This window comes from Barbus barbus (genome assembly GCF_936440315.1).
Source record: "Barbus barbus genome assembly, chromosome: 5".
Lineage (NCBI taxonomy): Eukaryota > Metazoa > Chordata > Actinopteri > Cypriniformes > Cyprinidae > Barbus > Barbus barbus.
Window position 1 is genome coordinate 18,045,971 of NC_136733.1, and position 16,707 is coordinate 18,062,677.

Here is a 16,707-nt window from a genome sequence, read left to right on the forward strand (position 1 = left end):
ATTAATGTTAACTAGCTATAAACATTATTTTAGTCTTAAAATCCAAAAACTCTTTTGTAAGCAAAACCCATATTATGGATTGAAAATGCAAATTTTCCTCCAAGTTTTAGGAATATGAACTAAACATCTTCATGCCTTATGCTGATTATGTCGTGCGCCCCCAGTGGCTGGTGAAGGTAATGCAGCATCCAGCGCTTCAGCGCTGCATCGCTCCAGCTCCAGCAGTAGCAGCAGCCGCCGATCTCATAGCGGTGGTGAACAGACAGGGAGCAGCGCATAGGGAGGAGGACGTATGTCGATACGCCAAGGTGCCTGGAAAATTGAAGGACACGCTGCAGGGGACAGCTTTTAGATATTTCGGGGCCTACCAATTAGGGCTCCATTCAGGAACGATTACATCGGTTTTTCATTCACTGTGAAATAGAGCCTGTTATTTATCTCACAAGATGGGCAATCGGGGAATGGAGGACTTGATTCCTCTGGTAAACAGACTGCAGGACGCCTTCTCTGCCATCGGACAAAATGCCACCCTGGACCTTCCTCAGATCGCAGTGGTCGGCGGCCAAAGTGCTGGGAAAAGCTCGGTTCTGGAGAACTTTGTTGGGAAGTAAGTGACTGATGACAAATTGATGTGCTGCATCACTCTAACGTTACTTGCATCGTGTATCCAGTATTCATGTGTCATTAATTTGCCTTTCTGCACTGGACACAAGCATATTCAGTAATTAACGTTATACTTATAATGCATGCGTACCAAAACCAAAGTTTATTTATCATAATATCGAGTTAGTTATTCAAGGCTGTGAGGTATCATAACATACGCTTATAAATCAGCTGCATTTGGTATGCATTGTCCTTTAACTGACAAAATAAAGCTATTTTACCATGATTTACTTAATGCGAGACAAGCAGCCCACGAACCTTGCCTCGGTCTCTCGACATGCAGTACATTTGTTTTAGACAGCAGCCTTGTAAAGAAGAGTGACAGAGAATGATGCTCATGGCTGATGTGTGTGTGTGTGTGTGTGTGTCCTTGCGAAGCCGTCATACTAGCGAGCTGCCAACCCACCAAGATTTTTGGGCATCATATGCGCGAGCGAGCTTTATTAGGACGAAAAATATTTTTGTATGAAATATTGTGTCATATTTTTAATTTACAAGCTAGAATAACAGCTAATCACGTATGCTTCAGATAATGATGTTATGTTTCCATTCGACTGTTTTCAGGGTTTTGTATATAAAAGGTATAAAGACATTTAGAGGCTGCTGATATAAAAATGATCTAAGTCAAGGATTTAATGTTCAGTGGTTGCTTGTATCGGGTGTCAGAGGGTCATATTTGAGCCACAGGCCTATTGTCTTTCTGTCACGGAACACTGAGAGAGCACTGTGGAAAAGACTGGGTCCAAGTGCAGGTAAGGATATATTTAATAAACCAAAATGCCAACAAGGCAAAAAACAAAGCAGTATAAAGAATGGGATACAAGTCGGCAACACAGTGCATGTATCTGCAGTGATGAACAAACACTACAAACAATTACAATAAATTACAACTAATTCACCCAGACAGAGCAGTGGGAGTGTGTTGTATAAATAGTCCATGGCTGTATCCGAAATCGCCCCCTATACCCTCATTCACTATTCCCTACATTAGTCCACTCATATAGTTCACTTGAAGGAGTGAATGAAAACGAGTGAGTGAATTCGGACACTAAGTGCACCGGAAGGACTGCCGCTTTTGCATAGTTTGCTTCCTGTTAAATAATAATTTGGTACGGGCAGCTCCAATAGTAAGATTGAAGGATTTATCTAGAACTCAGTCACGGAAATTATGTATAAACCCTAATAGTGTTTTGTACCTGTGTTGTATTACGCCGTGGACGAGCGCTTCTAAAATCAATGAATGGATGATTCAGCTGTGGGCGCCATCTTCTGGTGAGACGCGGGAATTCACTCGGTGCGCGACTCTCTCAGTGCATTCTGGGGATTCTCTAGCCGTTGAGTGTACATGGCTTGTACACTCGTTTTTGCGGTGCATTGTGGGATTGAATGAGTGCACTCGAGAACATCCACTATGGTTTCGAACACCACTTAAAATGGCTGTCCCCTCAAATAGTGCACTATTTGAGGGTATAGGGGCGATTTCGGATACAGCCCATGAGAATGGGGAACAGCTGGGAGTGTAATTTGTGACTAGGCCTGTCGCGATAGTCGATAAATCGATTAATCGCACGATAAAAAAAAATGACCTCGATAATTTTCCGGCCGCGATAATTTAATTTGCATACTTGTTTGTTATCCGCGACTGAATGACAACTCTCGTTTCCTTAGCGTAGGAGAAGTGAACCCTCTTGTCAGTTGCATTGTCTTTTGTGTGGGGAGGCGGCGCTTGTCAGTCACATGGACTTTGTGTGGGAAGGCGGGAGTGCTTGAGGCGACTGCAGAGAAGAGCGAAAAGACGAGACGCAAGTTGTGACATGGAATTGGTTTCAAAGCCAAACGCGACAGCTTCAGTGTGGGAGCACTTCGGATTCAAACCGAATGACCGTGGTGAACCACTTAACCTGAGCGAGCCGGTATGTCGCATTTGTTTTAAAACAGTATCGACTAAAACCGGTAACACAACAAACATGCACATGCACCTAAAACACAATCATCCGTTGCAGTAAATAAAAAATAAATAAATAAAAAAAATCATCATCCGTTGCAGTTTTCCCAGATGGGAAATAAAAAAGCTACAGTTTTTTGCATATGGCTTGAGGCTTTTTTGTTTGTTTGTTTACAAAGGTCCTAACAGGCAGTTTTGCCTGTTATGGAATGCATGTTGCGCCTATTGTTTAATATTTTTTGAAGTGCAATTTTGTTTACATCCATTTTATTTATTGTTTTTGGTATTTATTCAAGTGCATTTTTTGTTAACAGAGACTGAGAGTCCATTGCTTTTATTGTTTTTGGTTGTTTTGTTCATTGTTATTGTGGATATTTAAAATGTTTTCCATTTTCAGTGTTAAATAGTCTTTGGAAATAAACGTTTATTGAATTTTGAAAGGTGTATGTGCATTATTATGCCATTATCATTATTCTAGATAAAAATGGTCTCAGATCGACAATATTATCGTTTATCGCGATAATTTCTTGGACAATTTATCGTCCAGCAAAATTTGTTATCGTGACAGGCCTATTTGTGACAGGTGTGTGTGATATGCAACAGGTGTGTGGAGTTAGGGGAATGGAGTCCGGGAGTATGGGAGATGGTGACCTCTGGTGGAGAAATGAAGAACTGCAGGGCCGGACTCATGACACTTTCCTGCTGTTAGTTTCTGTTCACTCTAGTCAAAATCCTGAAGGAATGCTAATGGAATTTTGTGAATAAGTTGAAGGCAATATTCTTGGGACGATTTGATCCTTTAAATGATTAGGTCACCCAAAATGAAAATTTTGTAATCATTTACTCACCATCATGTTGCTCCAAACTAGTATTTGATTGCATCTTTTGTCCATGCAATGAAAGTGAATGTTGACTGAGCTGTCATTTTGCCTTTTGTGATCCATGGAAGGAAGTCATACAGGTTTGGAACAACATTCGGCTCAATAAATGATGACAAAATGTATATTGTATGTGTTATATCTGCTCATTTATATGACTCTCTGAGACAGATCATCTCTTGCTGTTGCTTAAACTAAAATTTAATTCCATTCCATTGTTTTATAACTAGGGGTAATGTTGGTGGTAAATTCTGTGTGGATGTGTGCACTACCGTTCAAAAGTTTGAGGTAGTTAAGATTTCTAAATGTTTTTGAAAGATGTGTCTTATGTTAACTAAGATTAAATTTATTTGATCCGAAATGCGTTAAAAACAGCAATACTGTGTAATATTATTACAATTCAAAATAACTATTCTTTTTAATTAATTTATTTCTGTAATGGTAAAGCTGAATTTTCAGTAGCCATTACTTCAGTCCTCAGTGAGTTTGCTATTTTATTGCACATATTTTATCCAATATAGACCTATACCTGCCCCAGGTTTACTAATTAACATCCTTCATCTTCAACAGCATCAATATTTTGTGTTTGGCTCACAGCCAGTTGAGCTTTGCTTGTGTTCAGGACCAAGGACAGTTCTTTCAAAATCTGTGAAGGTGTTAATTGTAAGAGACACAGTAAGCAATTAATTCAGCTTCATTTAAACTTCATTATGTAGATAGTTCTAAAGTTTCCCACTTAAAAGAAATTTCAAATTAAAGTTAGAAAATCAATCATTGACTTGGCATTGTTAGAATGTTCACATTTCATAATACGAGTGATTATGTCATTGTATTCATATTTTCTTGGATTTATTTCACGGTGAATTGCACAGCTGATAGAAAATAACGTACTCTAAGTGTCATGACAACAACAAAGCGTCTCTGGTGCTTAACACTTGCCCTTTGTGCAAGTGCTGTTATTTGTATAAGGAAATTCAAATCTAATTATCTCATTAGATCTCTGTTAAGATCTCTGGGTTAAGAAAACCAGCCTAATATGTTTTGCTAATCTTAGCTGGCCATCAAACTCTTCAGTCTGGTGTGGTTTGATAGCTCTAGGCAATTGCTCAGGCTAGTAGACCAGCTGGCCGATCAGCTATACCAGCTGAACACTTGTGGAGAGACTAGATAAACCAGCAAACCACTTTAGGTTTGTTTAAGCTTGTATTTCCATCAGGGATGTTTGTTTTATGTGTCAAAAGGATTTGCAACACAGAGGGGTGTTTGAGTCAAAATATGCATAGATCCCCATCATTTGCAGGTTGCTATTAAGTCTAGCTCGTAACGTTGTGACGTTCTTCGCTGCCTCGTAGACCTGCATTGTTATTCAGCAAGGCCTTCACTCAGTGTTATTGGTCACGCTACACTGTGAGCTCTGTGGACACTAAAGTGTCTGTCAAGCTTGTCAGCCACAAACAGATCCATTGACTGGCAGTACTATGCTCACAGCTGTTACAAGGACAGACTTCACAATGCTGTACAAGAACAGCTGTTTGGCTTGAAATGCGGTGTGTTGCCTGGCTAGATTTACAGTTTTCACAACTGTATACTGTATATGTGGCCCTTAAAGGGACCGTTCATCGGAAAATCATTTGATTGATCACAGAATTGTCATTTAATAATTAGTTCCAAATTATTTTTTGGAAGATATTTTGAAGGTTTAGCGCAACACGAGGATTGGTAAATGATTTAAAGCCATAGTTCTCACAAAAATGAAACTTCTGTCATCATTTACACACCATCAAGTTGTTTCAAACCTCCGAGTTCTTTCTTCTGTTAAACATAGAAGATATTTTGAGGAATGTGGGTAACCAGTCAATTGGTCCCCACACTGAGTTCCATAGTAAGGGGAAAACAAATACTATGGAAATCGATGGGGACCAGAAACTATTTAGTTACCAACATTCTTTAAAATATCTTCTTTTGTGTTCATCTATACAGGTTTGCAAAAACTTAGGGTGAGTATATGATGACAGAATTTTCATTTTTGAGTGAATTATCCCTTTAATAAAGAAAATGGCCTTATTTTTATTTATTTATTTAGGTCCAGTTTTGTTTTGGAACTCACTGTATGGACAAAAACATTCTTTGAAATATCTTAGCTGATGTTTCTTTCATGCTTGATTCATTTCCACATAGTTACAACTGTTCTTTGGACTTATGAATGAGTTGAACGAACATGAGCTCATCCACACTGACACTTATGGTGTAATTTACCAGACAGATGCCATTATGAATGAGACATGGCCTTTAAAACGGCGGCACATGCTGATGTGGCCTATCACCATGATGACGTGACAATTAATTACGTGCTGGTGCAGTCCAGCGGAAAGCAGCAGGATATCACAGCTGCTGTATGAATGTCATTAAACAGCCTGCAAGAGCAGATAAGACACTGTGTTTATGTGTCAATAAATGCAATAATTGTCAATAAGTGCAGCATTAAGCTGGTCATGGATGCTTGTGAAAGTTTGGTTTTATGCTGCTTTGTTTTTGAATAGAGCGCAACAGTGGCCACCTTTTTTTTGTTTTTTTGCAGTGGTCATGGTTCCTGAAATATTTACACTTTTTCAATAGAGATTTAAATAAATAATTATATAAATATATAAAGAGTTCTGTCCCTTGAAAAAATTACCAACCCCCAAACTCTGCAATGCCAGTACTTACCTATTCTGAATGTAGAAAATTTTAGGCACTGTGATTGTATTATGACAACAGTTTTATTTCCATTCGCTTAATATGTCTGAAATTTTATTTTCAACTCATAACAGGAATAAATTACATTTTAAAATATATTAAAATTAAACAGTTATTGTAAATTGTAATAAATATTATTTCACAGTGTTTTGCTGTATTTTTGATCAAATAAGAGACTGCTTTCAAAAACACATATTTACATATAATAGTATGAGAGAGTGACTTGTTTATTCAATTACCAGCTTGATTACATTATTCACAGTGCTTCATTGGAGTGGGTGGCTGATGCTGAACTGCTGCTTTCTTCCTGGTTGATTTGCTGTGAATCTCTCAAGGTGGATCTTTCTCTTCAGGAATAATGTGAAGTGTCATTCTTCACCTGAAATGTGGCTATTAAAGTTGAAATTATGTTGACTGACAGTTTTAACAGAAGCATGTGACATAATTTAATAACCTCAGAGCTCACAGAAGATCTGTCTTAAAAGGTTTTTACAAAGTCATTAAAAAACGATTTATAATAAAAACTATTGTTTGCTTGTTAACATGCAGGCAGCTTATAACTTTACATCATATAATACTGTTATTATAAAAATATTTGACTGTCATTTTTTTTATCAGGAGGTTTGTAAAATCAACCAAATCAAAGTCTAGGTCTTTAATATGGAATATGAGCCTTTTATGCATCCACTGTGGGGAAAAAAAGTGTACAATGAAAAAACGTGGATTATCATATGTTTACTTCAAATTTCGTTAAATAGAAATGTTATTTTTGTTATTTTTACCTGAATTATTGAGCATTACTAAGCGTTAAACACATGTAATGCCTGTTTCACTCAGACAAATAAACAAAGGGAATACTCAAAAAGTAATTAAAGTTCAAATAATTAATAGTAAATACAAGATAAGAAATCAGTTATACAATACTGCGGTTAGGACACACAAAACTTAATAATAAATTATTTCTTATGAACAAAGTGAACACAGATAAATGTGAGGTTTGTAAATGCAAAGAAAGTGTAGAGCTTGTTCTGTTAAACTGAAGAAAGGAGAAAACTTAAGCAGTGCATCAAAAAATGTTAAGGCATTAATGAATTTTTTGCACAAAACTGGTCTTATTAGAAGAATTTAAGATAAGATCAATGAAGCCAAGATTTGACACACTCCAATATTGTAGGTGGTGGTTTGCACCGTTAATGTTGGTCTGTAGCGCGCCATAAAACTAAAAGGAACGTGTAGTGCAGGACAGGGAGTGTGCACGACGAGGAGCAGGAACAGTTAAACAGTCTTTTAATATATATAATCCAGGAACAGATACAAGGAGATAACAGCACATACACAAGAACTTTAAATAATAACCGACAAACTAACATTCACATGCAGGAACTTATAAAGAGGCAGATAACGAGGACCGACAGGTGAACACAATTACTAATTACACAACACGGGGAAAACTAGGTCACAAGGGAAGACACAAACATGTAACATTTCGCCCCCTCCTGGAAAGGCGCATCCTCGCGCCGTAATCCAATTGAGGAGGGAGGGTGGGCACTCTGGAGGAGGAAGTGGAGCAGGAGAGCAGACAAGCCACACACAGAGCATAACAAGTCCATGGGGGACTGGAGAAAGGGAGCCAATGGGAAGCCAGGAGCAGTCACGATGGTGGCCCACGGAGGAGCCGATGGAGGGAGGAGCTATGGTGGAGGAGTGACCGCCGACTCCATGGGGTCGACCAACGGCGGCAGAGCAGGTGGTGGTGGAGCCCGAGGTGGCGACAGAGAGCCGAAGAGCCAGGGTGAGGCCGAGGATCCGGAGGGCCAAGGCGGAACCTGAGGCTTCGGCGACCTTGGTGAAGGCGGAGTTCCGGAAGGCCGCGGCGGAGCCGGAGCGACAGAGGACTGAGGTGGAGCTGGAGGGAAGGAGGAACCCAATGGAGCCAGAGAGACGAAGGGACAAGGCATAGCCGGAGGACTGTAGTCCTGAGGTGGAGGTAGGGGGAAGACTGACCAAGGCGGAGCCGGAGGGACGAGGGAGCTGGTGGACTGACGGGCTCTGGTGGAGACAAGGGAGCTGGATCGCAGGACCGAGGCGGAGTCTGGGTCTCGGAGGCTGAGGGCGGAGATGAGGGATCCTCCAGACTCAACGCCAATGGAGCTGGAGATCGGTAGACCAGCGGCGAGCCCACGCCACAGATGGTGAGAAGAGGGGCTGACGAACTCCGGCGATGAAGGTGTTGGAGTGGGGACCAGATCAATGAGAGGAGGTGGGAGAGGGAGGTTGGGTGGGATAAATTCCCAGGAATATAACTCGGGAGATGGCTTAAGGATGAGTGTGTCAGGGTGAAAGCCAATGAGGTCTCCCAGGTCCAGTTCGTGCTCACCCCCAGCGGTGGTGCCGTGGGCGAGGCGTTCCATAGCCCCCGCGATCTCCACAGCTGAATCCACCATCGCTTGAACTGCCGGCTCTCGCACCTGGTCAGACACTTGGGGCTTGGGCTCCAGGGCGATCAGCAGCTCTGTCGCTCCTGATGGCGATGGCTCAACGACCGCGGCAGGCTCTGGCTCTCCGTCTGCGGTGGGCTCGGGCAGCTCCGCGCTGCGGGGTGGTAGAGGACTGGGCACTGGGTCCCGAGTGGGGCTGGTGTCATTATCTGCGATGTCCACGGTGAGCTTCGATTTGCAAGACACCAGCACCAACTCGATGAATGCGGCGAGGCTCTCTCGAGGACCGTCCCCGGACAACTGCGCTCGTGTGGAGGTGTTCAGTCCAGTTTGATAAAACGAGCAGAGGCAGCTGTCCGGGTAGCTCGTATAATTCGCCAGGAACACGAAATCCTCGGTGTGGTCCTCGAGAGAGCGGTCCCCCTGCTCCAGCAGGAGGACAGCAGGATCAAGCATAACGAAAAATAAAAAAAACTGGCAAAAAACGGGAAACAAAACGGGGAAAAAACACGCCGCAATCTTACTGTTTCGGTCGGTTATTCTGTTACGTGTAGTGCAGGACAGGGAGCGCACGACGAGGAGCAGTTAACAGCACATACACAAGAACTTCAAATAATAACCGACAAACTAACATTCACACGCAGGAACTTATAAAGGGGCAGATAATGAGGACCGACAGGTGCACACAATGACTAATTACACAACACGGGGAAAACTAGGTCACAAGGGAAGACACAGACATGTAACACAATGAGGGTGATAAGAGATTATTTGAGAACCTATTATGATAAGATACCTGTATATAACCATCATAATTACTTTATTATGTTAACACAGGCAATATGAATTACATAATTGCACTGTAAAAACAACGTAAATTACTTTAGCTACCTAGAAAAGAGAGATTAGATTGTGTAGAGGCTATTTTAAACATCCAGTCTTTGAAATCCATAAAGGTGGTCAGTGGTGAAATGCAATTACATGTTTTTTCTAAACATATCCACTAATGTTGAAAGCACTTCTGCCTAATGGCCAGAACTGACAGCGCTCTCTCACACTCCTTAGAGAGCTCTTTCTTCAACCCTATCTCCAAATCTCATAATTAAGAGAGGCCTAGTTACGAATATACTAGCAACAGACATGTATGAAAAATTGATCTAGTGCTACTAATATCTAGAACAAGTACAAAGCTGAGTTATGCAGTAAATTGCCAGAGCAGCACTTGTACTGACATGTCTTTAATTAAGTCAGTACATCTGTTTTTCAGGATGAGCTGTTTTAGTCTGAACATACACTGAGAGTCATCATTAGATTAAGAGAGAAGAGTTTTTATTCACGGTAATTAAATGTATTACCTTTCATTGACTTGTAAAAGCAGTTTTAAACATAGAAGTATTTTTATTTTTTTGCATTGCTTTGCACTGATTTATTCTTCAGATTGTCTAAAAGGAAAATGTACATCTCTTTATGTAAACAAAGTTACTCAATGAATGCTGCCTTTTTCCTTTTAGAGATTTTCTGCCTCGTGGCTCTGGTATTGTCACTCGGCGCCCCCTAGTGCTGCAGCTCATCAACTGCCCTACTGGTAAATATCTCGCTTGCATTAGAAGGAAGCCAAGAAGCTCTGTAGTTTTTAAATGCATGTTTTTAAAGAATAGGTTACCCAGAAATTAAAATTTGCTGAAAATGTACTCAGGCCATCCAAATAGATGAGTTTGTTTCTTCACCAGAAAAGTTTTGGAGAAATTTAGCATTACATCTCTTGCTCACCATTGGATCCTCTGCAATGAATGGGTGCCGTCTGATAAAAACATCACAATTTTCCACAAGTAATCCACACGACTCCAGTTCTTCAATTAATGTCTTGTGAAGTGAAAAGCTGCCTGTTAGTAATAAACAAATCCATCATTAAGGCATTTTTAACATTAAAACCATCACTTCTAACCAAAATATATATAAATAAAATCAATATAAATAAAACCTTAATTATGGATTTGTTTCTTACAAACTCGAAGCTGTTCACTTCACAAGATGTAAATTAATTGACTGGAGTCTTGTGGATTATTGTGATGTTTTTATCAGCTGCTTGGACTCTAATTCTGATGGCACCCATTCACTGCAGAGGATTAATTGGTGAGCAAGTGATATAATGTGATGAATAAACAAGGTGATACATTTTCAGCAAATTTGTATTTTTGGGTGAAGTGTTCCTTCAGGGCAAAACTAAAAAGCAGTTTTGTTAAAATGTCTTTTCTGATTGCTTATTTCCAGAATATGCTGAGTTTCTGCATTGCAAAGGGAAGAAGTTTACAGATTTTGATGAGGTTCGTCAGGAAATTGAGGCAGAGACAGATCGCATCACTGGCCAAAACAAAGGCATTTCACCGGTCCCTATCAATCTGCGCGTCTGTTCGCCTCATGGTACTTACATTCATGCACATAGATTTAACCGTGATCATATCTAAATATTCTGTTACATATAACCATGCATTGTAAAATATCAGATATAATCCTGTCCCCCCTTGTTTTTATCGCCAGTTTTGAATCTCACCCTTGTGGACTTGCCTGGGATGACCAAAGTGCCGGTAGGGGACCAGCCGAATGACATTGAGTTTCAGATCAGGGATATGCTAATGCAGTTTGTGACTAAGGAGAACTGCTTGTTGCTGGCTGTGTCTCCGGCCAACTCTGACCTGGCCAACTCAGATGCCCTTAAGATTGCCAAGGAGGTGGACCCTCAGGGTGAGTTATCATCCAGCAATGACTAAAAACATGTTCTAAAATATTTGCATACTTGCAGGCATAATTATGTGATATTACTAAAGCTCTTCTCATTGAAAAATTGTATTTGATCATGCATCGATGTGTGTGTGTGTTTGAGTAGGTATGAGAACTATAGGTGTGATCACTAAATTGGATCTAATGGATGAAGGAACCGATGGACGTGACATTCTGGAGAACAAGCTTCTTCCTTTACGTAGAGGTAAAGTCAATGAAAATGACTCGGTTAATGTTTCTTATCAATTTCTAAATCATTTGAAAAATTTTCAATTTCCCTGTTTTTATTGTTGTGATTATTTTTTTTATGATTATTTTACTTCCTTTTATGTAAAGCACTTTGAATTACCATTGTGTATGAAATGTGCTATATAAATAAACTTGCCTTGCCTTGCCTTGCCTTGTCACATTCAATTACAAAGTGAATTACTTGAATCACACAAATGATTTATTTTACATTTAAAAGGGCAAAATTTGACAAAAGTAGTAATGTTGGGTGTTACTGTCAATCATTTAACATTTCTGTTATAAAATCGTTGATAAATATTTAATGTGTAACTACTTAAAGCTTACCATGCACCATCCTAATAACATACAGCTTCGTGTGTAATGAAGTACAGCAGAGCAGCATCAAGCATATCAAATATTTGGGGGGACAGTTTGACCAATTCTGATTACTGATGATAAATCAGATTTATTCACCACTGAATATTAAATAAATATGTGTCTGGTCTCTTGAAAGCAAAATATAGGTCAGGGAAAAAAATGTATAAGGAGGTTACGCATTTATTTATATATTTATTTGTCTATAAGGGCACTCAGACATAAAAACACTCCAAAAGATCCAGGAGAGCAAAAAAAGTCTATTATACCTGCAACAGACTTCAGGGAGAAATATTCTGTAGAGGACATTTGTGCTTTTGAAGCCTTTGATGCACTATTAAGTCTAAGTCTGCTTGTGCATTTTAGCAGCTGCTTTCATCCAAAGCAGTTTACAAATGAGGACAAAAGAAGCCATCAAACCAACAAAAGAGAAACAATATACAAGTGCTGTGACAATCCCGATTAATCTAATGCAGTACACTTAGCAAGGTTTTTTTTTAAATATAATAACAATAAAAAAGTAGATAGAATAGAAAATACAAGTGTTAGTGGGTCAAGTTTTTTATAATAAGTAATAGAAAACATGTAAACAGAATAGAAAGTGCTAGTGTAGAGGGTCAAGTGTAGATGGAAGAGATTTGTCTTTAGATATTTCTTAAAGACTCAGCTGCTTGGATTGAGTTGGGCAAGTCATTCCACCAGCAGAGAATATTATAATATTATTGATTACTTGTCACATAGAATATTCTTTTTACCTGGTTCATTACTAGATAACACACTTCCTTTTCAAATTAGACTAGTTTATTCAATGAACGTATTTAAATTAAGGAAGACATTTCTATACAACAAGACTAACACAAGTTCTTTTAAACAAATGACTTGCTGGATTCAAGTTATGCTATTATTTTAGACGATAACAAGCAATTGCATGCTAAAGACAATTACATTTATTGTTACTATATGCAACATCAGATGAGCAGGTAGGAATAAATTGGTCTCAGTACTGGCATTAATGCTGTTATTGCTTATTAGCTGACACAACACACATCATGCTCATCATCATGTAACCATCCATAATAACCGAACTCCATCATAAATGAATATTAAATACCCCTTTCTCTTCACTGAAAAACATAAAATTACACTTAATTTCACCATTTACTCTCCTAATGCAGTTTCTAATACATGGTCCCATTTATTTCCTCATAACTTTACATGTAATAGCTTATAGTTCACCTTGTGAAAGTAATTTAACAGCTATAGTTCTACATTTTCTGAAAGATAATGGGTTCTAAGTTATTTGTTGACTATGTCCAGTGTACTACATTTGGTCATGCTGATTGCCTGTAACAATATCAAACTGAATGCTCACTGTAGGCTACATTGGGGTTGTGAACCGCAGTCAGAAGGACATTGATGGCAAGAAGGACATCACTGCTGCAATAGCAGCGGAGAGGAAGTTCTTTCTCACCCATCCAGCCTACCGACACCTGGCCGATCGCATGGGGACTCCGTACCTGCAGAAAATTCTTAACCAGGTTGAATGACAGCGAGAGTCACTCATGCAATTGTTTTTCTGCATGTTTTTTATATACCCCACTGCCATTTTGATAAAGAATGTTATCTCTCAGATTTATAAATCTGAGTAAGTGAGATTTTGACTAGTAACCAAGGGTTTCTGTTCTCATTTAGCAATTAACTAACCACATCCGAGACACTCTGCCAGGACTGAGGAACAAACTTCAGAGCCAGCTACTGTCCATTGAGAAAGAGGTGGAGGAGTACAAGCACTTCCGCCCCGACGATCCTTCTCGCAAGACCAAGGCTCTGCTACAGTGAGTCTGAAATGTATTGCACATTTGAACATTTACAGCCCATGCACATACTGTAAACTACCGTTCAAAAGTTTGGAGTCAGGTTTTTAAAGATTTGTTGTTGGTGGTGTCAAAATAAATAATTATTTTTTTTATTCAGCAAGGATTCATTAAATAGATCACAGTGACACTTAAGACATTTATGATGTTACAAAAGAATTCTATTTAAAATAAATTATGTTCTTTTCATCAAAGAATCCTGAAAAAAATTCTAAAAGAATTCTTCAACCCTGAAAATGAGCAAAATTCAGAATTGCCTTCAGAGGAATAAATTGCATTTTAAAGTATATTAAAAACCCTTTGCAGGGTCACGGTGGGCTAGAGCCTTAGCAAACTGTTATTTTAAATGATAATAATATTGTAATAATACTCTATTTCATAATATTTCTGAGAATAAGAGGCTTCTTTCAAAAACATAAAAAATCTTACTGACCCCAAACTTGTGAACAGTAGTTTATCATTATATGTGTGTGTGTGTGTTTTTCTGTGTGAAGGTACAGTATGTATCTGTGATTGCACATAAAACACTGTTCTCTGGTTTAAAGGATGGTGCAGCAGTTTGCGGTGGATTTTGAGAAGTGCATTGAGGGTTCGGGAGATCAGGTGGACACAGTGGAGCTGTCTGGAGGTGCGAGGATCAATCGCATCTTTCATGAGCGCTTCCCCTTCGAGCTGGTTAAGGTGATTTCATCATACTGTTGTACTCTAAGAGCAAAATTAAAGTATATCCTCTCAAATTTGATCAAGTAGGGGTTTCTTTGTCTGTAAATGATGACTAGATGGAGTTTGATGAGAAAGAGCTGCGTAAGGAGATCAGTTACGCCATCAAGAACATCCACGGTATCAGGTGTGCATCTGCCTCTACCTCAAACACACACAGTCACACACATTCAACAGCTCCCCTACTCTGAGATCAAACTCGCTTTGATGTTACTGTGACATGCTGAGCTACTGCGTGCTAGATTTAAAGTACTGTACTATGAGAACCATGTCATGAAATATGAATTGCAATGACAAACAACTGTAAAGCACATGATTTAGATCTCTGACTGCTCTGTTCATCCCTTTCACTTGTCAGAACCGGTCTGTTTACTCCAGACATGGCCTTCGAGACTATAGTCAAACGGCTGATTGCAAAGATCAAAGAGCCATGTCAGAAATGTGTGGACCTTGTCATCACTGAGCTGGTCAATACAGTCAGGCAGTGCACCAAGAAGGTAAAACTCCACAGCTTCACATACACTACAATTCAAAGGTTTGGGGTCAGTAGATTTATTTTTAAATTTATTCTTCTATTCTGAAAGAAAATATTATTTTGATCAGAATGTCACAAAATACATCTATTTTTAATAAATGCTGTTCTTTAGAACTTTCTATTCATCAAAGAATTTTGGATATACCGTTTTCCACAAAAGTATTCAGCAGCACAACTTTTTTTGACAGTAATAATAATAAGAAATGTTTCTTGAGAACCAAATCAGCATATTAGAATGATTTCTGAAGGATCATATGACACCGAAGACTGGAGCTTTGCCATCACAGGATTATATTACATTTTAAAATGTATGCAAGTTGGGAAAAAAGGTTAAATTGTGGTTTTAAATTGTAATCACATTATTAGTGTTTCACTTTATTTCTGATCAAATAAATGCAGCCTTGGTTAAGCGACTTCTTTCAAAAACATTAAATAATCTTACTGACACCAAATTCATGTTTCAATTTTCCATAAATATATCCTGAATTTTAGCCTGTGTCAAGAACATGTACAGGTCATATTTAACCCCTGAATAATTCTTTTTTTTTTTTTAATAATTAATTTAAGAAAATAATTAAATTTAATTAATTAAAAAATTTTTTTTTTTTAATTTTGGCATTATTTTGATTCACACAAAAAGTTCTCAAAAATATACATAGTTTAAATAGTAAAATCCCAGAATACATTTAATTTATAAAAAATAAATAAAACATCGAGATACACTGTAGTAATGAGAATGGGGATGGGGGATTTGGTTAATTTTCAGCTAAGTAATGCAAAACTATTTTCCAGCGATTAAATGATTATTTTAACAAATTAAATTAAATTAAATTAAAATTTTTAACAATTACTTTTACATTAGGCTTCATTGTCTTGTGCATATAAGAATTAATTATTTTAATTGGGGGTGAATATCATTCAGGCATGTTTTTCCATGAGCTCCATTCATGAACTGATAATCACTGAGATCCCTTGTCCATTCGTCTGCAGTAATAAGATTTGTTTGAACAATAAGCCCTGCTTATTGTCTCAGCCGTTGTAGTTGATCCAGTATGTTTTTTGGGGGGTTTTTTTGGGGACAGCTGGCTCAGTACCCCATGCTTAGAGAGGAAATGGAGAGGATTGTCACCCAGCACATTCGAGATCGAGAGAGTCGCACCAAGAATCAGGTACCTGCTAACCCTCACATGTACAAACTCATGTGGTAAAACCAAGCTAGAGATTCTACTGAAAAATAAGTTGTGACGTGTATTCTTTTCCTGCCGTTAGGTCATGTTGCTAATTGACATCGAGTTAGCATACATGAACACCAATCATGAGGATTTCATCGGTTTTGCAAAGTAAGAACATTGTTAACCATTTACTAGCATTATTGTTTAACACTTAAAAACGCAAACAGCTAGAACACTCCAACATAACTGTGAGGAGATCATCAGGTTCATAGAAACTAATACTGAACATGTCATTCACTGAATGCTTTATGAATAGCAATTCAGAAGACTAAAGAACCATCATTAAATGAGCTAAGGCTGAGAGC

The 16,707-nt window shown here is 38.6% G+C and overlaps 1 protein-coding gene across 2 annotated transcripts in view; it reads left to right on the forward strand.

The window, feature by feature from the left end:
- Window positions 1-250: 250 nt before the first annotated feature.
- The window catches only part of dnm1b (dynamin 1b), a gene marked incomplete at its 3' end in the record, with an annotated part of 44,407 nt that continues 27,950 nt past the window's right edge, over window positions 251-16,707 (forward strand). For both annotated transcript variants that reach the window (XM_079417925.1, XM_079417924.1), the window contains exons 1-12: window positions 251-607; window positions 10,172-10,245; window positions 10,932-11,081; window positions 11,199-11,402; window positions 11,545-11,643; window positions 13,419-13,579; window positions 13,734-13,876; window positions 14,461-14,596; window positions 14,695-14,762; window positions 14,994-15,132; window positions 16,253-16,339; window positions 16,440-16,510. In XM_079417925.1, the coding sequence (XP_079274051.1) occupies window positions 447-607; window positions 10,172-10,245; window positions 10,932-11,081; window positions 11,199-11,402; window positions 11,545-11,643; window positions 13,419-13,579; window positions 13,734-13,876; window positions 14,461-14,596; window positions 14,695-14,762; window positions 14,994-15,132; window positions 16,253-16,339; window positions 16,440-16,510 (1,493 nt within the window). In that variant the 5' untranslated portion in view covers window positions 251-446. The remainder of the gene's footprint in view (window positions 608-10,171; window positions 10,246-10,931; window positions 11,082-11,198; window positions 11,403-11,544; window positions 11,644-13,418; window positions 13,580-13,733; window positions 13,877-14,460; window positions 14,597-14,694; window positions 14,763-14,993; window positions 15,133-16,252; window positions 16,340-16,439; window positions 16,511-16,707) is intronic.